Here is a 24,924-nt window from a genome sequence, read left to right on the forward strand (position 1 = left end):
AAGTTATGACCAACCTAGATAGTATATTAAAAAGCAGAGACATTACTTTGCCAACAAAGGTCCGTCTAGTCAAGGCTATGGTTTTTCCAGTGGTCATGTATGGATGTGAGAGTTGGACTGTGAAGAAAGCTGAGCACCGAGGAATTGATGATTTTGAACTGTGGTGTTGGAGAAGATTCTTGAGAGTCCCTTGGACTGCAAGGAGATCCAACCAGTCCATTCTAAAGGAGGTCAGCCCTGGGTGTTCTTTGGAAGGAATGATGCTAAAGCTGAAACTCCAGTACTTTGGCCACCTCACGTGAAGAGGTGATTCATTGGAAAAAACTCTGATGCTGGGAGGGATTGAGGGGCAGGAGGAAAAGGGGACGACAGAGGATGAGATGGCATCACCAACTCGATGGACGTGAGTTTGAGTGAACTCCGGGAGTTGGTGATGGACAGGGAGGCCTGGCGTGCTGCAATTCATGGGGTCGCAAAGAGTCGGACACGACTGAGCAACTGAACTGAAATGAACTGAACTGAATGTATACGCATGTGAATGTGTAAAAAGCTTCTTTCACAGAGTCAAAAATCTCAGCTCTACTTACTAAACACTGTTACTGTTGTTAATGACCGAATTATTGGGTTGGCCAAAAAAGCTGGTTTGGGTTTTTCTGTGACGTTGTAAGGAAATACCCAAAGGAACTTTCTGGCCAACCCAATAAAATCCTAGGTACCCAAAGACAATTCAAAGTTACAAAAAAAACGTAAAAAAGCAAGATCCCGAGAGTCCACTTCTGCCCATGGTGAATGTCGTCTGAGTGCCCAGTGTAGTCAGCCAGGCCTCATCAGAGGCTGGAGTGGTCCTGACCATTGCAAGGCCACCACACAAGACAAAGCCCAGGATTTCTACACCTACTTGAAAATGGTGGTTCTCAAGCTTGGCCGCCCATTGGAATCACCTTCGGGTTTCCCTGTTGGCATGGGAGACCCGGGTTTGATCCCTGGGTCGGGATGATCCCCTGGAGAAGGAAATGGCAACCCACTCCAGTACTCTTGCCTGGAGAATCCCATGGAGGGAGGGGCCTGGTGGGCTACAGTCCATGGGGTCGCAGAATCGGACACGACTGAGCAACTTCACTTACTCACTCACCTGAGCTTTAACAAGTTGAGGCTGTACCCCAGACCAGCTGCCCCACACCATGGGGTAGGACCATGGCTCCTTGGGGAGTCTAGACTTCAGGGTTGAGAGGATCAGCTTCAGAGGAAAGAAGTTACTCAGGCCCTGGATTTTGGTGTTTTCTTAACACAAGAAGCAACACAAAGGACATACTAGGACGAAGAGCAAGGGAGAAAGGATAGAGGAGGGGGAGGTGAAGGGAGGCCCCTTGTGTCTGCAGCGGGAGAAGTGGGTGCACACACCCGGCCCCGCTGACCACACACACACACACCCCCCCAAGGTCAGCTACCTTGGGCCTTGTGCTCGTGGTCATCTTGCAGGATCGCGAGGGTGAGCGTGTGGCTGTTCTCCATCTCTAGGAGCGCAGCCTCATGGCTGGCGGTGATGTCCTCCACCTGCAGGAGATCACAGCTCTGGTTACTTGGAGAGCTGGGGCCCGAGGCTGCGACGCCCCACTGCCTGGAGGACAGAGGGGGACTTGAATGAGGGGAAGGGTCCGTGGCCCGGACGTCTAGGGAGGGACACTCTGCTGAGGTGATAGCTGCCCTCTCCAGACTTCACTGAGGCAGAAGACAGGGTCTGGTGGTGACGTGGGAACCCTGGAGCCGGGGGTGGGTGGGTGGGGGAATGTTACGGGGAGGTCACTGCGGCAGGTCTGCTGTTCACGCAGGAGGAAGCAGCTCCCGGCTGGAGGTGGGGGGCCGCCTAAGCCACCTCCTCACTGCCCTGGGCCTCCTCAGGACCATTTTCTCACCCCCGCCTCCATTCCTGCCCCTTCCACCAAGCCCTCCACCAGGTAATAAGGAAGAGAAGAGGGTCCTCCCCGACCAGACGGTCCGTCCTGCCCCCCAGCGGCAGGTGGGAGCTACAGCAGGCAAGGTAGCTGGAGGGAACCAACACGTATCCAGCTGCCTGATCCTCCACTCAACCCTCACAGCAATAAAGTCAATATTTTCATCTCCATTTTCCAGATGAGGAAACTGAGGCTTCGAGAGGTCTGAAGCGTTTTGCCCAAGGGCTAGTAAGTGGCAGAGCCTGAGGCTGCCTGACTCCATGGATGAGGCTCTCAAATGCCCGGCCACTGCCTCCCCTGCAAGACCAGCAACCAGCGCCCAACAGCCTGCTCACCAGCCCCAGGCAAGCGGGTAGATGTGTGCTCACCACCCCTGCTCCTCAGCCATGAACGTGCTCCCCGCCGATGGCGGAGTGGACCTCCCCTGCCCAGGCTGTGGGAGCTGCCCCCGAGAAGCTGCTCTTTCTCTGGCTGAAGATGCATCTCCAGGAACTTAATCCTGGGAACGCAGCCAGCCCAGGATGCTTTGTTTTCCCCTCCCGACCTCCGCAGCCACCGCCACCGCCACCGCCCGTCCACCACGCACCTACCACCTTTACTGTTTTTGTTATTTTTGTTGGTGGTGGTGCTTTAGCCCCTCGGTCGTGTCTGACTCTTGCAACCCCGTGGACTATAGCCTGCCAGGCTCCTCTGTCCATGGGATTCTCCAGGCAAGAATATTGGAGTGGGTTGCCATTTCCTTCTCCATTTGTTGTTGGGGTATTATTTTAACTTCAAGTGTATGACTTACAGGAATCATTGCATAAGGTGACCTCTCCCTATGACAGCAAACCAGAACAATGTTTTTCCAAGTTCTCCGTCGGTGACCCGTTGTAAAAGCACCATTTTACATTGTTACACACACACACACACACACACACGTACATGGGTGCATGTGTGAAACTAAATTTCATGGATCGGCACTTTCCTTTCTTACCTGCAATAACCTGGCTTTAAAATTTTCATCCTTTGTAACTTTATATTTTTCAAAATGCTAGTTACAAACCACTACGTTCATTTTGTGGTATACTCATGTGTCAGAACCTGGCATTGGAAGGATATGTGCCCAGACCCCGGAGCTGTTGTGGGGGGCAGTTCAGAGCACTGTCCAGCCACTTCTCAGAGGGTTTCATTTCTCAGGGGGTCATTCACAGGCTGATCTTTGATTTGTTAGGAGGAAGAGCTTTTCACAAGAAAGGAAGCCCACTTGTAAAGGGAATGCAAAGGACTATCGTATTTTAAAACAGGACTGGTTCCCATTCTGGACTTGTCATTGCTTGGGGAGGTTTGCCCGGCTTCTCTCTCCTATGGTAATTGAGACCTTCATCCACTAAAACAGACTGGCAAAACCAACAGTGAATCTGACAAGTGATAGGAAATCTGCATTATGACATGAAAATGGACTTGGTATGCGATGATTCACTTTTATTTACTGGTCACTCTTGATTAAATAATATTTTACTTGAGGCTCAGAGCTATGAATCCACTCAGCAGAAAGGCTGATCGCCACAGTATTTAATTGTCCAAATCCTGTTTATATGAAGGTTTTTAATGGATTTGTTGTCCAAAGTCTTTCAGTCTCTTGGAAAAATAAATCACTGGCTTAAAAAAAAAGGAACTAGCTTTCCTTTATGCTCCACTGATGATGTCCCATAAGCCCAGAGCACGCTGTCCATAAAAAACAAGTGCCCACACATTGTTAGGAGGTGTCTTACTCAGCTCAGTATAAAGAAAAATCTTTCACTGGTGCTTGGAATGATTTTAATTTATTGGGTTCTGACCCAAATTGCTGTGGGTGGCTCCAGAAAAGAGAGATGGATGCCAGGCCTAGGTTCCAGAAGAATACCTTGTGTCCTGGTGGTGGGTCTGCCCTGACTGGCGAGGGTGGTGGGTAAACGCATGCCCTTCTGGCTTGCTGGAGGCAGGTCTCTGATTCAGTGGTGATGAAATGCCATACCCAGTATATTAAGGATGATGTAAGGGCATGATCTATCTATTACAGCCTCTCAGAGGGGCTTCTAGGAAGGCAATACTGATTCCCTAATTTCTCCATATGCAACAAGAGGAGAGCCCAGAATGTTCTGAAGGAAACCAGTGAGAGCCGGGGCTTCCCTGGTGGCTCAGATGGTAAAGAATCTGCCTGCAATGTAGGATACCCAGGTTCGATCCCTGGGTCAGGATGATCCCCTGGAGAAGGGCACAGCAAAACCCACTTCAGTATTTTTGCCTGGAGAATTTCATGGACAGAGGAGCATGGTGGGCTACAGCCCATGGGGTCGCAAATAATTGGACATGACTGAGAGACTAACAGTGAGAGCCAGTGAGCCAAAATTAGGGCACCGTGGTCCTTCCTCTTGTGTGATTTGGGTTTCTAGACCTGTGGATGGTTTTTCAAGGCCATTTCCTCTATGAGGAAGGGGCCGTGCACTCTTGGCCTTCCTCTTTCTGGCCCCAGTTTCAATCCCCATAGCTTCTCCTCCATGGCTCCTGGCTTCTTTCCAGAACATGGAGCAGCAGCCTGTCTGAGTGCTCAGCCTGAGAAGACCTCCAGGTTGGCAGGCATTGGAAAAGGGTCAGATAAGTGGACCCAAGGAACACACAAGGTCCGTTTTTTTTTTTTTTGCATCATGTTAGTAGCTTAGTCGTGTCCGACTCGTTTGTGAGTCCATGGACTGCAGCCCCGCCAGGCCCCTCTGTCCTTGGAATTTTCCAGGTAAGAATACTGCAGTGGATTGCCATTTCCTCCTCCAGGGCATCTTCCCAACCCAGGGCTCAAATCTGTGTCTCCTGCATTGGCACGCAGATTCTTTACTGCTGAGTCACCTGGGAACACCAAGAAAGAGACAGAGGTGCTGAATCATTACGTGCCACAGCAAACTTATGCTGGGTGAAGCTTCATTTTTTTCCTTTTAGAACCCTGAGGAATTCTCTTCCCAGCCACCCACCCCCAAAATAAATACCCACTGCTGGACCAGCCTCCTTCCTCCTCCCGGAGCACAGAGTTCTGAGCTGCCACAGAGAGATCTGTCCCCATGCCCAGCAAGTAGTCCCAGTCATACAGAGAAGCTGCTCCCTGCACCAGGCTGTCTCCGCAGCTGCTTGCTGTTTAGCTGAGTCCTATCAAAGCAAAGGCCTGGGAAGCCACCCTCTTCTCTTAGACAGTCAAAAACAGAGCTGTGGGCTTACTTCATCCAGCCACTTGCAAAATGCAATTAGGGGAGGCTTCGCCAATTCACTTAGAGAAGACTTCCATTTAGAATGAAGAAGCATGGCTTTACATATTCTCATTAAAGAAAACCAGATTAAACTCCCATTTGCCCCCCACCCATAACACGTATTCCTATCTGATGAGACAGAGGGGGCCGCCCCTGTCTTTTCTCTCCAGGGCCCTCTAAACAACGCTTTCCAGATACCAAGGCAACTCACCATCCCTCTGACTCCGCCTTCCTGCTATAGCATCTCTGGTACCAACTTGGAGCTGACGGCCAGCCCTGCCCGAGCTCCCTGGCTGACTGTATCCCCTGCCTGGTGGTGCCTTTGCCACCCGCTGGGTGGGCAGGTGTCCACAGAGGCCCCCATCTTTCCTGTTCGGCCATGTCTAAGCATCCGGAGGCCCCGTGCTATGACGGGTGGGGCTCTCACACTGGAAGATGGAGGGTCCCTTGGGACCTCATTCTCTTTGATTAGAAAGTGTGGTTTCTGCTGATGGTGACTGCGTGCCTGCTGTGTGGGACGAATCAGAGTCAGGACGCAAGACGACCGCCAAAGCGGCCTCTGTACATGTGATGAAGCGTGAGGATGCTGTGGCCGCCAGTGAGTCTAAAAGGATCATTTCTTTAGGAAATGGCAGAAAGTGTATCCTGGATATGAGACAAAGCAAACGTAAACCCAGAGGATGAACACTTAGGCTCCTCTCAAAAGGCATCTCTGCTCAAAATGCAGAATCCAGAACATCAGGGGGCCCTGAGCGAGGGGCTTCAGGGCCAGACCAAGAGGTCTTGGAGGCAGGGGTCAAAGGTCACAAGTCAGATCACTAAATACCAGGCTTGGTGCATGAGTACGTTTGGAGCAAAAATGAAAAGCATCTGTGTTTACAGTGAAAACTCTGCCTCGTGTGCTTTGAGATGGGGAAGCTCGGGCAATCTTCGCTTCTGTTAATGCACGATGAGCTCCAGAATGAGCACCAATTTGATGAAACACCTCTATAATCAGACTTTTAAAATAAGAGTCACGCTGTATCTTTAAAGGCATAGGCCAAGCCATGCCCCTGCTTGTGCCCTAACTAGGCTGCAGGGCAAAGAATGAGGCCCAGTTCGTCCCCTGACACCAGACACCTACAGCTCTGGGCCCCAGGGACCCCTACTTGGCGACTCCAATTCCCAGGTGCGGACAGAAGGGGTGTTTCATCAGCAGCTCCCCCATGGGATTCCCACGTGTGGCCAGAGACATGGCCTCTGCCTCTTGCGGTGAATGGACAGCTGGATTTTCCTGGGGGGGTCCTGTGTTGACATCAGAGGTCAGCCTGCCTTAGCAAGGGAGGACTGGAGTAAAGTTTCAGGAAATCCAGTGTCCGGGGCTCCCCTGGTGGTCCAGGGGTAAGAATCTGCCTGCCGATGCAGGGGACACGGGTTCCATCCCTGATCCAGGGTGATCCCACGTGCCGTGGAGCAACAAAGCCCGTGAGCCACAACTACTGAGCCCACGCCCTGGAGCCCGGGCTCTGCCGCGAGAGAAGCCGCCTCAGTGAGACGCCTGCACGCTGCAGCGGAGACTAGCCCCCATGCTTGGCAATTAGAGAAGGCCTGCACAAAGCAACGAAGACCCAACGCCGACAAAAGCAAAATAAGTAAGTTAAAAAAAAACCTCCTAGGTCGGAACAGAAGCAGCCTCCCAGCACGGTTGGGACACTAGGGCACCAGGGAGAGGCTGGGTCAGTGAACTCAAGTTTCAAGGCTCGAGAAGGACAGAGGCGGCAGGAGGTGTGGGCATTGCCGAATTTGACCACCCCAAGGGGAAGACCTGCTTGTGGAGGGTCTGCACACATCACCGAAACCACAGACCTTCCTTCCAGATCCCACTGTGCTCAGGCACCGAGTCCCGTCCTGGACCAAGCACACGGACGTCTCCTCTACCTGGAAATGGTGCTCATTTCGCCTTCTTCCTTGTTGCCACGTGCTCCCTGCCAGAGAAGCTGAAGGCCAGGTAAACAGCCAACATCCGGCCGCAGAAGCAGACTCAAGGGTCTGAATAATTCACAGATTTAAACCATCCATCCCTGGCCTCATCCCCAAACCAATGGGTTTCTAGAGGAAGCGAGTGAAAATCACTCAGCCGTGTCTGACTCTTTGCAACCACATAAACTATAGCCCCACCAGGCTCTGTCCATGGGATTCTCCAGGCAAGAACACTGGAGTGGGTGGTCATGCCCTCCTCCAGGGGTTTCTAGAGGAAAGGTCTGCTCAAATGCAAAGCATGCAGATGAAACCTCCACCACACAGCTTTCCCGCATCTTCCCAGCTGGAAGCAAACTCTCAGTTCCTGAACAGAGCAGCTGTATCTCCCACCCAGTATTACATTTTCTGGAGCACGTGCTTCAGAGACTCCCCGGATCTATAACCAGAGGCTATGGAGCAAGCAGGTCCACATTTTATAAAGCTTGGCATCTTTTGCAGTAACATGAGGCCTTGTGTATGGAGGGCATTCACAACTATTCTTCGCATAGGTGAATGAATAAATGAATGAACCACTTTAGCTATCATAAAGGATCCAGAAGAACAGAACTCAGAGCCCTCATAAGACAGAGCTCTTTAAAAATATAACTAAGTAGCTCAGGTAACTCACTCTCAAGTGGAAAAGTCAGGGCCTCCAATCTCTCCCAGTATGAAATCTTTAGGTTCCCTGGTGGTTTAGAAGTAAAAAATCTGCCTGCCAATGCAGGAGACCTGGGTTTGATCCCTCGGCTGGGAAAATCCCTTGGAGAAGGGAGAATACCCACTCCAGTATTCTTGCCTAGGAAATCCCATGGACAGAGGAGCCTGACGGGCTACAGTCCATGGGGTTGCAAAGAATCAGACACAACTTAGCAACTAAACAATAACAAAATGAAAATCTTTTAAAGCCTATGGTCTCAGCTTAGAGGTAGGTGAGACCACACCCCCCAGCACGTGCCCAGCTTACTGAGCTTCTGCCTGGGGTCCCTCGGCTGGTGGACGGGCTCCATTCAGCAGGGGCCCCGGCTCAGTGGTTTCCCCACACATGACACCCCCATGTGAGCCTTTGTTCAGAGGCTCCTCTTCCTGCTGGGAGACCCCTTCCTGCCCTTCCTCCCATCTCTTGACATCTTCTCAACCAACCAAAATTTTGGACCCAAAATCAGTGAATATGGGTATACGTATAAAACTGGGCCTGACTACCCCAGGATATAGGACACAGGACAGCCGATCTCTGCCCCAGGACTGACCCGTATCAGGGAGTCAAGAAGCAGGTAAGACTACAGACAGCAGCTGAGCGAATGTCTACTTAGGGCAGATGCTGCAGGTTCCATTTCTAATCTTAGCCTAGCAGGTAACCTTACCTGTAACCTATCTGTTTCTGGCCTCTAAGTACACTACCTTAAAAAGGCAGGTGTGTCTGGTTTCCACAAGCTTCTAAAAGGAGGAGGATGCTGAACAGAAGATGCTGAGATGCTGAATAGAGGAAAGTGTTGTCAAATCGGAGACTGCTCTTTCCAACGACAGTACTTATTATTACTCTAATATCTCTCCCCTATGATTGTCAAGCCTCTGGGGACCATCGCTGTCAGGGATACCTACTGGGGATGCAGCCCAAATGTTCATGGCTGTGAAAGGCCACTTGGCATTAGCCTGAGATGTGAAGAGTGCTCTTCATGAGTGCAGTTGACCTTAGGGATAGCGAAGCAGACTCTGGGCAACAATACACCAATTAGAAGGTGGGCACTAGGGCATCAGAGCCTTAGGGACTTAGGAAGAAGAGAGAAGGGAGAAGCAGATGAGTTTCATGGAGGCAGAATGGGCTCACCTCACCCTGGTGCCAATGCAGTAATGGACCCTGCAGCCGGCTATGGGGACAGGCATGCCTGGCTCCCACCCGCTTTCACACTGACTGGCTCCCTGGGTATTCTTCCCCAGCTGTTCTAGGATGAATGACCCTCTCTGGGAAGACTGCCAGGCTAAGGTTAATGAGCAGAATCCTTGTTTCATCAAGCAAATACACACTGAAGGCCTACCCTGTGCAGGCAGGCAGTGCCAAGCCAGAGACTCGAGAGTAAATCCAGCAGAAAACCCTAGTTCAGGGCTTGAGGGCACGGACCCTGGGTTCAGACTGGGTCCAACCCTGGCTCTTCCATGAGCATGAATTCCGGCAAGGTATTTAACCTCCGGGTCTCAGTTTTCTCACCTGTAAAATGGGGTAATAATGGTCCCTCCCTGGTAGGGTGACTATAGGGGTTAAATGAGTTAGTCCAGGAAAAGAGGGAGGAGCAGAGTGCAGCCCACAGCACGTGCTAGATATACGTGTGTCTGTTATTTCCACTGCCCTCATGGGCTATGCAGAAGATCAACAGGGTACAAAGTCAAGTTTATCACACATTAGGTAGTAATAAGTGCCCAGGAAAAACTAAAGCAGGGAGGAGGACAGGAGTGTGTGTGTGGGGGGAAGGAGCTGTAACTCTGGGTGAGGAAAGGCCTCAGTGAGAAAAGTCTACCAGGGAGGGAGAGAGGGAGCCATGGCATGTCCAGAGGGAGAGCATTCCAGGCATTGGTGTGTTGGTTTAGTTGTTCAGTCATGTCCGACTCTTTGAAACCCCAAGGACTATAGCCCGCCAGGCTCCTCTGTCCATGGAATTCTCCAGGTAAGGATACTGGAGTGGGTTGCCATTTCCTCCTCCAGGGAATCTTCCCGACCCAGGGATCCAATCCAAGTCTTCTTGCATTGCAGGCAGTCTCTTTATCGACTGAGCCACCAGGGAAGCTTACCAGGCAGTGGGCACAGCCCAGCAGAAAAGCCCAGAGGTGGGAGTGTGCCTGGGAGGACATGGGAGGAGGCCAGAGTGGCTGGTGGGGATGACGGAGAGGGGACAGGGGACAGAACCGAGGCGTGAGGGTGGGGACCGGGGAGCTCACCTGTGGCAGGACTCCGGGCTAAGGCGGCCGGCTCCCCTCCACCTCCGGCCTGTGGCTCCCCAGGGCAGGGCGGGCCAGGTGGACTCACCTGCTCCTGGTGCTGACACCCGATCCGCAGCAGCTGCGCGCGGTGCTCCTCCTGGAGTCGGGCCACCTCGGTCTCGAACTGCAGCTGCAGCCGCCGCTCCAGGTCCCGCAGCTCGGCCTCCTGCTGCCAGCCCAGGTTCCGCACCTCCGCCTCGCAGCGCCGCTCCAGCTCTGCCTTCTCCCGCTGCAGCTTCTCACACTTGGCCGCATGGAAAGCTGGGGGGGATGGACAGCGCACGGTCACAAACCTGCCAGGATGCGCCCAGAGCCTCGCGTCTGCAACCCCTGTGCTACAACATCAAGGTGTGGGCAGAAGGACCAGGGCAAGATCCCCTTCCTTCTGCAGAGCTTCATGGTTTGTAAGATGCTTCCCTGGGCTTCCCCAGAAGCTCAGTGGTAAAGACTCTACCTGCAAAGCAGGAGTGGCAGGAGACTCAGGTTCCATCCCTGGGTCAGGAAGATCCCCTGGAGGAGGGCATGGCAACCCACTCCAGTATTATTGCCTGAAGAATCACATGGACAGAGGAGCCTGGCGGGCTACAGTCCATGGGGTCTCAAAGAGTCGGACAGGACTGCAGGGACTTAGGACACACGCAAGCACACATAATGCTTTCCCACCTACAGCATCTGAGCCTCAACACAGACCCTGGATGTTGGGGTGAACCTGCTCCCAGGGAGCTCCTGTGACTGGCCCAAGGTCACACAGTGTGTAGAGTAAGAGCTGCAAAGGCAGGATATGTTTAAGGACACTATTTCCCTGGTGAAATGAGTGGTGGACAGGCTGGGTCTTGCTCTGTGTGCAGTGTATAAGAATATGGCCCAGCCCAGCAGCCTAATGCTGTCCCAAAGGCCTTCCTGGTCCAGGGTTTCAGTTGGCCTGTGTCCTGGGTCCCACTGTTTGACGGAGGATTCTGATACACAATCTGAGAAAGTTAGGATCCGCTGGTGTACTGAGAACAAGGTGGTGAGCTGCCCACGTCAGGTGTGGGCAATAAAAGGATATAATGTCTGTAGAGAATTTAAAAGCAATAACCAGACTGATCAGAAAAGCCCTCTGCTTTTTACTACCACCAGTGCCAGCAACTCTAAAGAATGCTGATGACAAAAGTACTTCTCAAAAGTCTTTGGTTGGTCTACAGTTTAAGCAATTGCTATACTCTTGAGGCTTTTAAAAACTAGTTTTGTATTTTATAAAAAATCACAAACAGAGGAAAGCTGGAAGTATTAATATGCACAAGGACATTATTGTACAGACTTTTTCTCCCCTGTGGACCGCAGTCCATGGGATCACGAAGAGTCAGACATGACTGAGCAACCAAACGATAACAACAACAATATACATGTCAGGATGAGTGTGCACTGGGCTTTCCACCACGGGTGGCAAGACTCGCTCGCTAACAAATACAGCAGGAATGGCAGAAGTAGACTGAGGTTTTCTGGTCCCTGGCAGTGAGATCATGGAAGAGGGAGGTCATGGGCCTCATAAAAACAGCCAGAACCTACCAGGAACTGAAGGTCACAGTGGCTCAGGCTTGGAGGCAGCGGTGAGGAATCACCTATGCCCCAGGGTCTGAATAGAGCTCCAGTTTTCCCCAAAGACCCTCCAACCTTGGCAAGTTGTTAGAATTTCACCAGGGACCCTAGTTAGTGAAAGAAACAACCAGGATCCACAGACTACGGAAGAGATGTACACGCAAAGACAGGTTTATCCTGGAGTGACTGGGCTTTAACAGAACGACCATGGAATATCCATTAAAAACAGTGCTCGATGGATTGAGACATAGTCAAACTGAGGCCAATAGAGGAGCAACATATATACATTTAAAAAAAATTCTTTTCCATTACGGTTTATCACAGGATAGTGAATATAGTTCCCCGTGCTATACAATAGGACCTTGTTGTTTATCCCATTTTATATGTAATAGTTTGCATCTGCTAATTCCAAACTCCCAGTCCATCTCTCCTCCCCACCTCCACACAAACAGCAATCATTTCACCTATACTGGGGGAAGGTGAAGGGTCCTCCGACAGAAAAGGATGGGGGATGGACAGGAGACACACGGTAACTATTGGTGAGCCTCGAGCAATGGGCTCCAGGGTAAGTGTCCGGGTGCACAGGGTCTCTTTGGAGAGTGCTCTTGTTTCTGAAATTCAGGTGAACTAAAGATCCAACCAGTCCATCCTAAAGGAGATCAGTCCTGGGTGTTCACTGGAAGGTCTGATGCTGAAGCTGAAACTCCAATACTCTGGCCACCTCATGCGAAGAGTTGACTCATTGGAAAAGACCCTGATGCTGGGAGGGATTGGGGGCAGGAGGAGAAGGGGACAACAGAGGATGAGATGGCTGGATGGCATCACCAACTCGATGGACGTGTGAGTGAACTCTGGGAGTTGGCGATGGACAGGGAGGCCTGGCGTGCTGTGATTCATGGGGTTGCAAAGAGCTGGACATGACTGAGCGACTGAACTGAACTTCATAGTCTTTGCCCCGTGTACCGTGCCACGGTGAATGGGATAAAAACAAAGCAGTGACAACAATGTTTGTATTTACAACAGGCCCACAAGGCAGTGCAGAGATGAAGCACAGTCTACAAACACAAGAACAGATGGTCGGCACCATTCATGATTCAATACATGCAGATCAAAGCAAGAGATTTTTTTTACCTCCAAGGTTGATCGAGATGAAATATTCTGATAATACAGGGAAGGTAGGAGAAAACTGGCCTTTGATGGAGCAACGGTGGGGGTATAAACTGAGGAGCTGCTTTGCAGGTTCAAGTTTTTTTCAAAATTGAAATCCTAGGGATGGGAGCTTGGGAAGGGTGACAGCTGAAAAGTTCGGGGTTTCTTTTTGGGGTCATGAAAATGTCCTAAAACAGATTATAGTTACAGCTGCATAACTCCGTGAATATACTAAGAATCACTGAATTGTTTTCAAACGGGCGAGCTGTATGGCATGTGAATTATATCTCAATAAAGTTTTTACCAAAAATGGAAAGAAAATCTGCAAAATAACATGACAGGAAAAATATCTCAGAGGATAAATTTAGACGTGTTTGTAGAAGAAAAGTTCATATTTGGATTTTGAAACTCTGTATAATGATGATGAAGATGTATGTTGACAAAACAAAAACCTCACCACTACACTGTTTTATACACACACACATGCACACACATGGAATGTGGAGCTCGTGGAATCTGAGAACCATTCTTACTGTTTCTTAACTAGAAATACAGCACACTGCACTCAAATGAAAATAATAAAAAATGCTCACCATGTACTATTCTTTAACAAGTACTGTTTTATATGGGGAAAATGTACTTTTCATATATTAATACTAATATCAGTATCTTTAACTCTAGTAAATCTAAACAATAAGTTGATGATATAGATTGCATACATGGAATAAAACAGAAAAAAAGGTCAAGAAATGAATAACAACAAATCAGTTAACACTGGAGAAAAAAAATTAAATGCACATATCTTTTAAGTCAACAATTTCACAAGAGAACCAAAAAAATCTGATGAAGGATAATTAGTTCAGCATGATTTGCCTTTGGGAAATAGTTGGTGGGGGGGCTAGTTAAATAAATGATGATAAGTCCACTATACACATAGGACAAATCCCATATTCAATGGGATACAGGTAACTAAAAAAAAAAACACACAAGGTCAATCTTTTCCTGGAATGACCTGTAATACATCGTTAAACAAAAAAGGCAAGAAGCAGGATGAGCAGGACAGCAGAATTCTACTTGTGATGGAAATGCATCTGTGTGTCTGACCTTCCATCTGTCCTTCCCCCCTCGGAGGTTGTATGCTTAATTGACAGGACTCACTTCCCAATGAACACCTGCAACAATATGTATATAAGAAAATCCTATGATTTGTTTCAATGTTTTATGAGTTAAAATATTTTTTAAATGACTACCATGATTAAGAAGACCGGGTTTGAAAAGGTTATGGTCTCCTGCAGTCAGAAAGGATAGGACACTTCCATCGAATGTGTGATTTTGTACATGTTTGCGGCGGGATGATTCAAGGCCTGGGATTCTATTTGCGGGGGCGGGGGGTCAGCAATGATTGATTGATTTTCATCCTAGAGCTTTTCCTGAACTGTACTGTTGCTTCAATAAATCATGAGCTGTGCGGCCTCAGTTATCACTGTTCAGTTGCTAAGTCATGTCTGACTCTTTGGACCCCATGGACTGTAGCAAGGCAGGCTCCTGTGTCCTTACTATCTCCCAGAGTCTGTGCAAATTCATGTCTGTTGAGTCAGTGATGCCATCCAACCATCTCATCCTCTGTTGCCCCCTTTTCCTTTTGCCTTCAGTCTTTCCCAGCATCAGGGTCTTCCCCAATGAGTTGGTTCTTTGCATCAGGTGGCCAAAGTAATCACCTTTCCACATCTAGCACCAAGCCCCAAATTCCCAACAGCTATTATATACAAGAAGTGATATTCTATTCTTCCAATGACCCTGTGTCACAAGCCCCAGGCCTGCAGAAGATATTGGATAAGAGCTGCAGCTGAGGCACCAGGGAGCAAGTTCCAATAACAGAGTCCCTAAAGAAATAAACAGCCTCTTGCCTCTGGTAAATTCTCAAAAATGTATCTACTGGGGCATTTTGTACACAGAGGTTAAAGTAGGCTAATTTTTATGGGTAACCTCTGGAGCCTTGCATACATTCTTCCTTTATTTCTATTCATGAGAAAACATTTAGTACTTTATAATGTGAGAGGCAAACACACCAATAATAAATCCCTGGAACCTAAAATGCTGAGAAAATAGTTCCTAAAAGAACAGGATTATGACAGGCCAGGAGCACTGATTACATTTCTAATTCATAAGCATAAGTTTGAAAAGCAAAAACAGGATTAGAGTCTGCAGTAGTTTTCAATAATTGAACATATGTATGTATGAATATATAGAGTGCATGTATGTAGTACATACATACACACACACACCACAGTTCATAAATCAAAATTGAAGGGAAAAACTCAGTAAGAGCAATTTTCTTTACACAATTGCCCAAAATGTCCCTTGAATAATTACAACTTGTTACTGGAAAGAGGTAGCAAGGATCAGTAATTACCACACTAGACTTAAACTGAAGAAAAGAATCTGGTTGCAGTTCATGATAAAGCATAAGGAATAATATCATACTACCTTTTACATCACAGATAATGCTTAAGCTTTGACAATTATAAAATAAGTCATCTAAAAGGTGAAGACTGTATACAAATATGTGGAATTATTATAATAGTCACTGTTATGGGTTCAGTTGTGTCCCCCAGAATTTATATGTTCAAGTTCTAATCCCTAGTGCTTCAGAATGTGATCATGTTTGGAGACAGGATTTTTGCAGCTAATAAAGTTAAAATGAGGTCATTTATAGGGTCAGCCCCAATCCAATATGACTGAAGTCTAAGGACAGACACCTGCGGGGGGTGGGGGGGAAGGTAGCCATCTATAAACCAAGAGGAGAAGCCTCAGAAGAAACTCACCCTGCTGGCATCTTGATCTCGATTTCCAGCCTCCAGGATTGTAAGAAAATTAATTTCTGTCTTTTAAGCCCTCCAGCCTGCAGTACTTTGTACAGCAGCCTTAGTAAGTTAACAGTCAGTATTGTTACATATTGATAGGGGATCCCACAGTCAGATAAATGATTAAATTGTTTCTTTGAGATATGGGGAGTAATTGAAAAGACAAAATAACTTTCAAGGGAAAAAAATGTAATTTAAAAATTACCCATAATCTCATGACACAAAGAAAATGAAAACTTTCCACTGAAAATCCCTTCACAGCTGTTGCAGTAGTGTGACTTCAGTATCCCTGGTAGGAATTTTCCATGTCTTCCTGCTTAATATCTTTATGGTCCCCTCATATTTTCATGTGTGTGTGCTTAGTCACTCAGTTGTGTCCGACTCTTTGCAACCCCATAGGCTGTAGCCTGCCAGGCTCCTCCGTCCATGGAATTCTCCAGGCAAGAATACTGGAGTGGGTAGACTTTCCCTTCTGCAGGGGATCTTCCCAACCCAGGGATTGAACCCAGGTCACCCACATTGCAGGCGGATTCTTTACCATCTGAGCCACCATATTTTCATGTGGATGCACTGTAATTTATACATCCTTAGTATTGGACATTTGATTTGTGTCACTCACATATTTTTTTTTTTTTTTTTTTGCTTTCTTCATTAGGATACATTCTTAAGAGTGGAATTATGTGGGCTTAAAGATTATAGCATCTTTGTAAACTTCAGTTGATTGTGTGTGTGTGTGTGTGTTTGGTCCTTTTTGATGGCAGTGATCCTGTGACAAATCTGTGTCCACCAGGGGGAACTATAATGCCTGGAAAAGCCCTCTGGTGGCAAAGGCCTCTGTCCACTCTTATCAGATCACAGCGACCCACGGCAGGCGGCAGGCTCAGTCCATGAAACATGCTGCCTGGGATCCTCGGCCACACTGCCCTCTACTGCCCTCTTTTTTTTAAGGACCTTCTTTTTGATGAAAATGTCAAGAAGAGACTTCCCTGGTGGCTCAGATGGTAAAAGCGCCTGCCTACAGTGCGGGAGACCCTGGGTTCAATCCCTGGGTTGGGAAGAGCCCCTGGAGAAGGAAATGGCAACCCACTCCAGTACTCTTGCCTGGAAAATCCCATGGACGGAGGAGCCTGGTAGGCTACAGTCCATGGGGTCACAAAGAGTTGGACATGACTGAGCAACTTCACTTGGTCAAGAAGAGAGACAAGGAGGGGCTGAGACGGAGGAAAGGTTCAGGGACTAGGAGTAGAAATGTGGGTGAAAGGCCAGGGTGGGGAGTCGGGGGTCTCTGGGCATCTCTGCAGGTCCACACAGTATCCCCAGGGCCCTGGACCAAAGAGCTGGCATTAGTGCAGTGCCTCCTGGGTACTATGCAACTGGCATGCCCTGGGCCCCAGGTGGGTGTTCAGTAGGACAGGAGGTTTGAGAAGGGATAACTCAAGGATCCAAAGCCTCCACGGGAGGGGGCGAGGCTTGCAGAGCAGGGGCTGGAGCCCGGGTCCCTCCGCACCTGGGTGGGAGTGACGGCTGCACCAGGGTTTCAATGTCTCAGAGGTGAGGCTTTGGTAAATCAGCCTTCAAGCCCTCACTGCTGAGAATTGCAGCACATCTCTTTACCCATCCGCCTCCCTCACCAGCGGGCAGGGACAGCGTCAGAGACGCTTGAGTATTTGTGGTCAGACAGGCAGGCGGACTATCAACAGACAGTAGTTGAATTTACTGAGCAGCTGCTACATCCCATGCCCAATCGTGCGGTGAGAACCAGACTCACTGCCAGGAGGGTAAATAAAGACACAGGCAGAAGTTTTAAACAGCAAGATGTCAGATCATGAAAACCTGAGATAACAGCAGTTGGAGAAAGTAAAATGAGAGCAATGTTAGGGGATGGCGGATGCAGGGGGCACCTGAGAAAACCCCATCCAGATGGATGTGAATGATGGGGAAGGGGAGGGGCCCAGAGAGCTGGAGGGAGGGGGTTCCAGGAGGAAGAACCGCAAGAGCAAAGGTCCTGAGCTGGGAACACGGGGCTCACTTAAGGGACAGGAAGATAACAAGGGGCCTGAGGGTCTGTGATGGAGACAGTGGAGGTGGAGAGAGGTGGTGTCGGATCTCACGAGGCCCCTGGTCCCCAGGGAGGAGTGAGGCTTGTACTCCAGTAACTGGAAAGGGCCCCCCTACCCCTCAACAGTCTTCAACTTGGGATAACAGGAGCTTATGAAGTGTTGATTACAAGAGTGCCCTGGAGGCTGCAATGGTGAATGGGCTGGCGGAGGCAAGGAGAACAGAGCGGATGACATGTCTGGGGTCCAGGTGGACATAACCCGGGGCTGAAGCTGCAGTCCTGGGTGGGTATGCAAAGCATTTGGGAGGCAAAGCCACCTGCACTTGCCCCTGGCTTGGACGAGGGAGGTGAGGGAAGGGCAGGGATCAGACCCGAAGATGACTCAGGCAATTGGTCTGAGTGATTTGGGTGGTGGTGCCCTTTAAGAAGAGGAGAACATCAGAGGAGGAGACCCACTGGGGAGACAAGCACACACTAGACACCAAATAAATCTCCACGGAACTAACAGCCAGATTTATGTACATATAAGGGCCCCTGGTTCACAAATGTGATGGTGGATTCGCCTCTGGTCCACGGTACTTAGGAAAGGCTTTTCTGGATGTTGTCAATTAGTATGAAAAACATGAAATCAAAACTGCTGAATTTTGACAAGTTTTGTGACATGTTAGTGATGAACGGTAATATTCCATTTCACATGGGCATGTGCTGTGGTCTATTCTATAAAAGTGTTGAAATCTTAAAAGCATGAGACCTCAGGGTAGACTCTCATTATTAAATCTTCCCCAGTGAAGTGGGGCTGGATTGACAGATGTGTTTTCTCCTCTCCATGGATGTGTAAATGGTTAGTGGGAAGATATAAGACGTGTGGCTGCAGTAAGATGAAGCGCATTTTCCAGCTGCTAGGCATTCCCAGTGCTACAGAACAAACACAGAAGAGTTCTTATCAAGGTGACGCTTTGAAGTGCATTAACAAGGGTCTTCCCTGGCTGTCCAGTGGTTAGAACTGTATGCTTCCACTGCCAAGGGCCCAGGTTCAATCCCAGGTCAAGGACCTAAGACCCCACAAGGCTCGGGGCATAGCCACAAAATAAAAAGTGCATTAATACTTTACTTACCTGTGGGTCACACTATGGGAACATGGCCCCCAAACTGGATGACTGCATATAGGAGCCTCAAGATCCCCAAATACGTGCCCTGAAGTGCCCACTCACGTCCCACCCCTACACTACTTAAACTTCCGCACAGTGACGGTGAACAACCCTTCCCATGGACGGAATCCAGACCGCCAGCATGTCCAGATTAGGAGGGGTGGGGAGGCAGGGTGGGGGAGTGACAGCCCAGGACAGGAGGTGGGCAGGTCACACCTGGAAGGGGCAGGAGACAAAGGCAGGTGGGGGAGGGCAGGAAGAGTCCAGGTCTTCCCGGGTCCTGCAGACACCAGCGGTGGGAATTTTGGCAACTAACTCAACCTCTCTGGATCTGAGATTCTCACCTGGAAAATGAGGAGGTGGGGCACTGCTACCAGCTGAAGTGTATACCCCTAGGGTCACGGGGTGAAGCCACACTCCCCAGGACCTCAGAGTGTAACCGTATTTGGAGGTGGGGGTACTTGAAGAGTTGATTAAGTTCAAATGAGGCCAGGAGGGTGGGGCCCTAGTCCAACATGATTGGTGTCCCTCTTGGAGGAGGAGGAGCCACTGGTGAGGTCTCAGAGGCCAGGTGAGAACACAGCAAAGGGGCGTCCTTCCACAGGCCAAGGACAGATGCTGTAGCAGCCAAACCAACCAAACCAACTCTGCCAGCCCCTGGCCTGCACTTCAGCCTCCAGAACCGAGAGAAAATAAATGCCTGTGTTTAAGCCCTCGGGCCTGGGTATTATTTTGTGACAGCAGTCTGAGCCGGCTAACACAGGCACCCTGAGTGTGAAGCCCCCTTCTGCCCCTGCCTTCTAGAATTCTATGGATATTGTAATGGTGACTGAGGGTCATCAAGGACAGTTTTCCACTGTGCTTTTTTAAAGAAGACCGGGAAGGCTATACTATTTTTATTATGATTTCCCTCTGAAATGGAGCCCTAAAGAGAGAAGCTTCATCTACAGAGAAAATGTGCTTTGCAGAATGACTCGCTGCCCAGCGACAGGAGACATTAGCAGTAACATCAATGACAACATCTCTGTGCTTCATTAATGAAGTTCTCTAACATACAATATTGGGGATTCCCTGGTGGCTCAGGGGCGAAGAATCCATCTGCCAATGCAGTAGACATGGGTTTGATCCCTGGGTTTGGAAGATCCCCTGGAGAAGGACTGGAAACCCACTCCAGTATTCTTGCCTGGGAAATCCCATGGACAAAGGAGCCTGGCGGGCTACAGTTCATGGGGCCACAAAAAAAATTGAACATGACTTAGTTACTAAACAACAACAACAACAAAATACACAATATTAATTTGCTTAATCTTTGCAGCCAATTTTAAAGCTGGAGAAAGTGGGCAGTTTTGCTCTGATTTTACAGAAGAGCAATGGAGGCTCAGAGGGGTTAAGTCACTTGTCCAGGCTGACCCGGCAAGAACTGCAAAGGTGGGATTCCCTCCAGGTGCCTTGAATCTCAGCAGAGCTCTTTCGAATACTAACACGGCTATTCTGCCTTAAGTTCTGGAAGAAAGGAAACAAAGAAGGAGAGGGAGAAACAGATACAAAAATCCCAACAAGGTTAAGGTGCTTTTCAAAGTCATAAATACTTGGAGCAATTTTTATGTGGTCTTAAGATAAAGGATGAGCCTTTCAACAAATGGATAATGACTGACCCTGTGTGTGAATGTAATCGCAATGCTTAGAAGTAACCTTCTTGGTCGAAGAGGAGAAAAACGTAACAGTGATTTGTAGGGGCAAAAGAGGAAAGAGGAAGTGGATTTAAGACGATGGTTATGATGGGAAGTTTTGAGGAGAGAAACAAATGCCGTCTACATGAGAGCTAATATGATACTACTGCCCATAAACGGGAAGCGGCTTTCCGGGGATCCTGCATGGCGCCTGCCCCTCCCTCTCCTCTGGGCTAATTTGGGCTACAGAGCTGGCAGAGCTCATCCAACACACCATGGGGACCTCTCTGAAGTCTGGCTATGGACAGGTCAGACGGTGGGTCTGTGTGGCTGCAGTGACAATTGACTGCTTTTAACTTTTTTCTCCTGTGCAAAACGGCATTGAAAAGATGACCCTTAAATTTTACCTCCAATTAATATTTGTTACATAAACTGGACAGTGTACACAATTCCCAGGTTGGACATCCCTTTTAGAAGGAGCTTTTAATAACTTTCTGAAAGTTGAGATTCCAGACTCCTCTTTCATTGGGTAGAATCCACCCTACAAAGCTCTAACCAGTGAACTCCTGGGACCCTGCTCCTTCCTAAGCTTCCCAGCGAGGGGAGGCCCAGCCCATGGCATGGTGCTGACTGCCACCCTCTGTCCCATAGTCTGGGTGGCCGCATTCCCCTTAATTGCCCATGAGAGGAATAGAGACCAAGGGACTACTGGGTAATATAGTTTAATCCATTTGATGGTGATGACAAATGCATGGCCGGGGTATTCTGTTTTCTCCATGGGACTTGGGGCATTTTCTCTGAGGTTTCCCTAGACTGATGATTATGTTTTATTTGTTGTTCGGGGGTTTCCTGCATAGGAATGAAGGGTTAATGTTTGAAATCCATAGAATCTAATTTTTAAAGAGGTGTGCATTTCCCCATGAACTCCTCCCAGCCTCTTGCTGTCTAACTTCCAAATATATCAAATCAACTCCAAGGAATTGTTTCTTGAATTGTTTCTACCCACTGATTTTAGGCACAGACACAGAAGAAGTTAAGGTTTTAGGCAATTTATAATAGTCCAAGAGTATTTTGTGATAAGTAGAAATATTTGTCTATTACCCTGGCTAGATCCTGTGCAACTTTCCTCTGTGGATATCCATCTCTTACTGCGATTCCAGGCCCAGGCAGATTTCCATAATTTCCCTTTTCCTTTTAAAAGGAGAGATGAAAAGGACACAAGTAGGACCTACTTCCAAGTAGGTAAAACCTGGGGACTCCCTGGACATCAAGAATGAAGGAGACAGAGAGGCAGAGATGGTAATCACCTCCACTGTCCAGGCTGACATCCTCTGCAAATTTTGGTGTCAACACGGAGCTTAAAATTGTGGTTGAGCCTACTTGTTCCCCATCTCCTCCTCTTCTTTTATTCAAAATACTCTTTAAGCGTTAACAGAAATGACTGCCCAGCTGGACATATTACCTTTCTGTCTCCCTTGCAGCTCTGTGGGGTCACGTGACTATCCTTAAGTCAAGGGATGTGAAGAAGTGACGTGGCAACTTTTAGATCAGAGTCTTATGAGGGAGCTGCCTGCCCTCGACTCTGCCTCCTTTCCCCCTCCCTCAGGCTGAAACCTGGGGCCTTTCCTAGGCAGACAAGGACACAAGAAAAATATCCCCTATCTTATTTATTCCATCGCATTTGGGTGTCTTTGTTACAGCAACTTAGCCTGTACTTGAAATAAATTAGGACTATAACAGAAGTGGTAATTCGGTTTTACTTTGAAGTAGAGAGTGTGGGGTAGAGATTCCCAGGGGGCGCTAGTTGTAAAGAACCTGCCTGCCAATGCAGGAGATGCAAGAGATACGGGTTCAATCCTTGGGTCAGAAAAATCCCCTGGAGGTGGTCATGGCAACCCACTCCACTATTCTGGCCTGAAGAATCCCATGGACAGGGGAGCCTGGTGGGGTGCCGTCTCTAGTATAGCACAGCGTCGGACAAGACTAAAAGTGACTTAGCACGCATACACACAGAGAGGATGGGGTAGGTGGAGATAACATGAATTGGCCTCAAAGAGCTGAAATGCCTGTGGCTCACCAAGAGGTGACCTCAGGAGAGAACAGGGCTAGAGACATGGACCCGGGAGGGTGCAGCTTAGGGGGCAGTTGAAGCCACAGGGGTAGACTGAGATCACCAGGGAGACCACAGGGAGTCAGAAGGAAAAGGGGCTTGGAACAGCGTCAGGGACAAATATTTTAAAGAGAAAGTCACTAACTTAATTTCATGCTACTATCATTCGCCCCCACGCCCTCTTTTCCAACTGATTACAAACTCTTTGAATTCTTGGATTATAGCATACTGATCTCAAAATAAAATAAAATACCTAGAATACTTTTATGCAGAAAAGGCATTCAAATTTATCTTAGAAATGACACTGTTAAAATGCTTTGTATCTTAGCAATAGACTTGCTTTCAATTGTTTGATATTCGTGGCTGTATACTTAGGCTATCCTGAGTCAGTACCCAAGTCTTGGAAACGAGAAGGCAGACCAGGAACACAGTGAAGGTGGGGCTATGGTGGCCTTGAGGTGAAGGGGGCGGCTGCCATTCAGTAAAAAGACAAACCACTCGATAAAAAATGGACAACAGAAAACTCACAGAAGATACCCACAGAGCCAACTAGCACACAGAAGTGCTCACCTTCCTTAGTGAGTAGGGAAACACAAATTAAAGCCACAGTGAGATGCTCTTCACACCTACCAGAATGGCTAAAACAATGGTAATAATAACAAAGGTAACAATGACATTACTGACAATACCGAATGCTGGCAAGGTTATGGAGGAAGTGGAATGCTCCAAAATGTTTGAGGGATGGTGTAAAAATGGAAGAGCCATTTCCAGAACTGTGTGGCAGCTTCTCCTAAAGTGAAACTCCCATCTATCCTCTGACCCAGTCATGTCTCATGAAGGAATTGAATGGAGAGAAATGAAAACGTATCTGTCCACAGTAAGACCTATGCAAGGATATTCACAACAGCCTTATTTATAAAAGCAAAATGTGGACAAAACCCAAGAGTGGATAATTAATATTGGCATATGCACGCCAAAGGAACACGAGTCAATAAAAAGGAACAAACCACTGACAAGCTCGGTAACGTGGATGAATCTCTCATATGGGGCAAAAGCACCCAGACATAAAAGACTGTCTGCTCCCATTTGTAGGAAATCCAAGACCAGGCAAAACTAATCTACAGGGACAGAAATAGGCAAGTGGTAGGTGGAACAGACTGAAAGCAGCCTGCGGCAAATATTCAGATGATGTAAATGTCCTATGTCTTGTTTTGGGTAGTCATGATATGAATGTAGTCACAGACAAAGAACATCAAGCTCAACACTTAAAAATAGAAAACTTTTAAAACAAAATGAATAATCTTGTGTATTTATCCACACATTTACCATTTTGATAATCTCAATTTTTCCTGTAATTCTAAGTTTCTATCATTCATAATGTTTTCTTTGGACATTAAATTCTGATGTTTTTAAAAAATTATTTCAGCCCTTCAAACATGTCATTCCACTGTCTTTGTCTGTTTCTGATGAGGTTAACTGTCACCCACATCTTTGTCCCCTGTAAGTGATGCGTGTCTTTATCTGGTTATATTTCATTAATCCTCTTTATCTTTGGCCTTCAGCAGTTTGACTACGATGTCTTAGGCGTGATTTGTGGATTTGTATTTATCCTGTTTGGGGTTCATTGCTTCTTGAGTCTGCAGGTTGTTTTTTAACAATCAAATTTGAGACATCTTTGCACATCATTAAAAAGTTATTTTTCCTCTCTCTTCCTTCTTCTGACAATCCAATTATGCATCTGTTAGATTGCCACAGGTTCCTGACACTGTTCATTTTTCTTTTTATCTTTTTTCTCTCTGTTCTTCAGATTGGATAATGTCTATTGATTGTTTTCAACCCACTGACCCTTTTCCCCTGCAGTCTCCAACCCGCTGTAAAGCCCATCCAGTGAATTTTTCATTTCAGAGATTTAACTTTTGGGCTGTAACATTTCCAATTGGTTCTTTTGTAGTTTTCATTTCTTTGTTGGGCTTCCCCATCTGGGTTACTATGTTCCTCGCTTTCTAGAAGTGGCCAACATGTTTGTAACAGTTTTTAAAAATGTCTTGTCTGCCAGTTCCAACATCTGGGTTACTTCAATACCCATGTCTATTGCCTACTTTTCGCTTAATTATGGGTTCCATTTTTTGTAGGTCTAATTTTTAAATGGATGGTATCTAGAGGAGGGCTTCC

General features: G+C 48.0%; 1 protein-coding gene across 3 annotated transcripts in view; it reads right to left on the reverse strand.

Annotated features, from left to right (window-relative positions):
- The window catches only part of MTUS2 (microtubule associated scaffold protein 2), a 388,026-nt gene that overhangs the window by 17,052 nt on the left and 346,050 nt on the right, over positions 1-24,924 (reverse strand). For all 3 annotated transcript variants that reach the window (XM_027557497.1, XM_027557498.1, XM_027557499.1), the window contains 2 exons: positions 10,221-10,435; positions 1,449-1,554 (listed from right to left, as the gene is read on the reverse strand). In XM_027557497.1, the coding sequence (XP_027413298.1) occupies positions 1,449-1,554; positions 10,221-10,435 (321 nt within the window). The remainder of the gene's footprint in view (positions 1-1,448; positions 1,555-10,220; positions 10,436-24,924) is intronic.

Source organism: Bos indicus x Bos taurus, chromosome 12, assembly GCF_003369695.1.
Source record: "Bos indicus x Bos taurus breed Angus x Brahman F1 hybrid chromosome 12, Bos_hybrid_MaternalHap_v2.0, whole genome shotgun sequence".
Taxonomy (NCBI): Eukaryota; Metazoa; Chordata; class Mammalia; order Artiodactyla; family Bovidae; genus Bos; species Bos indicus x Bos taurus.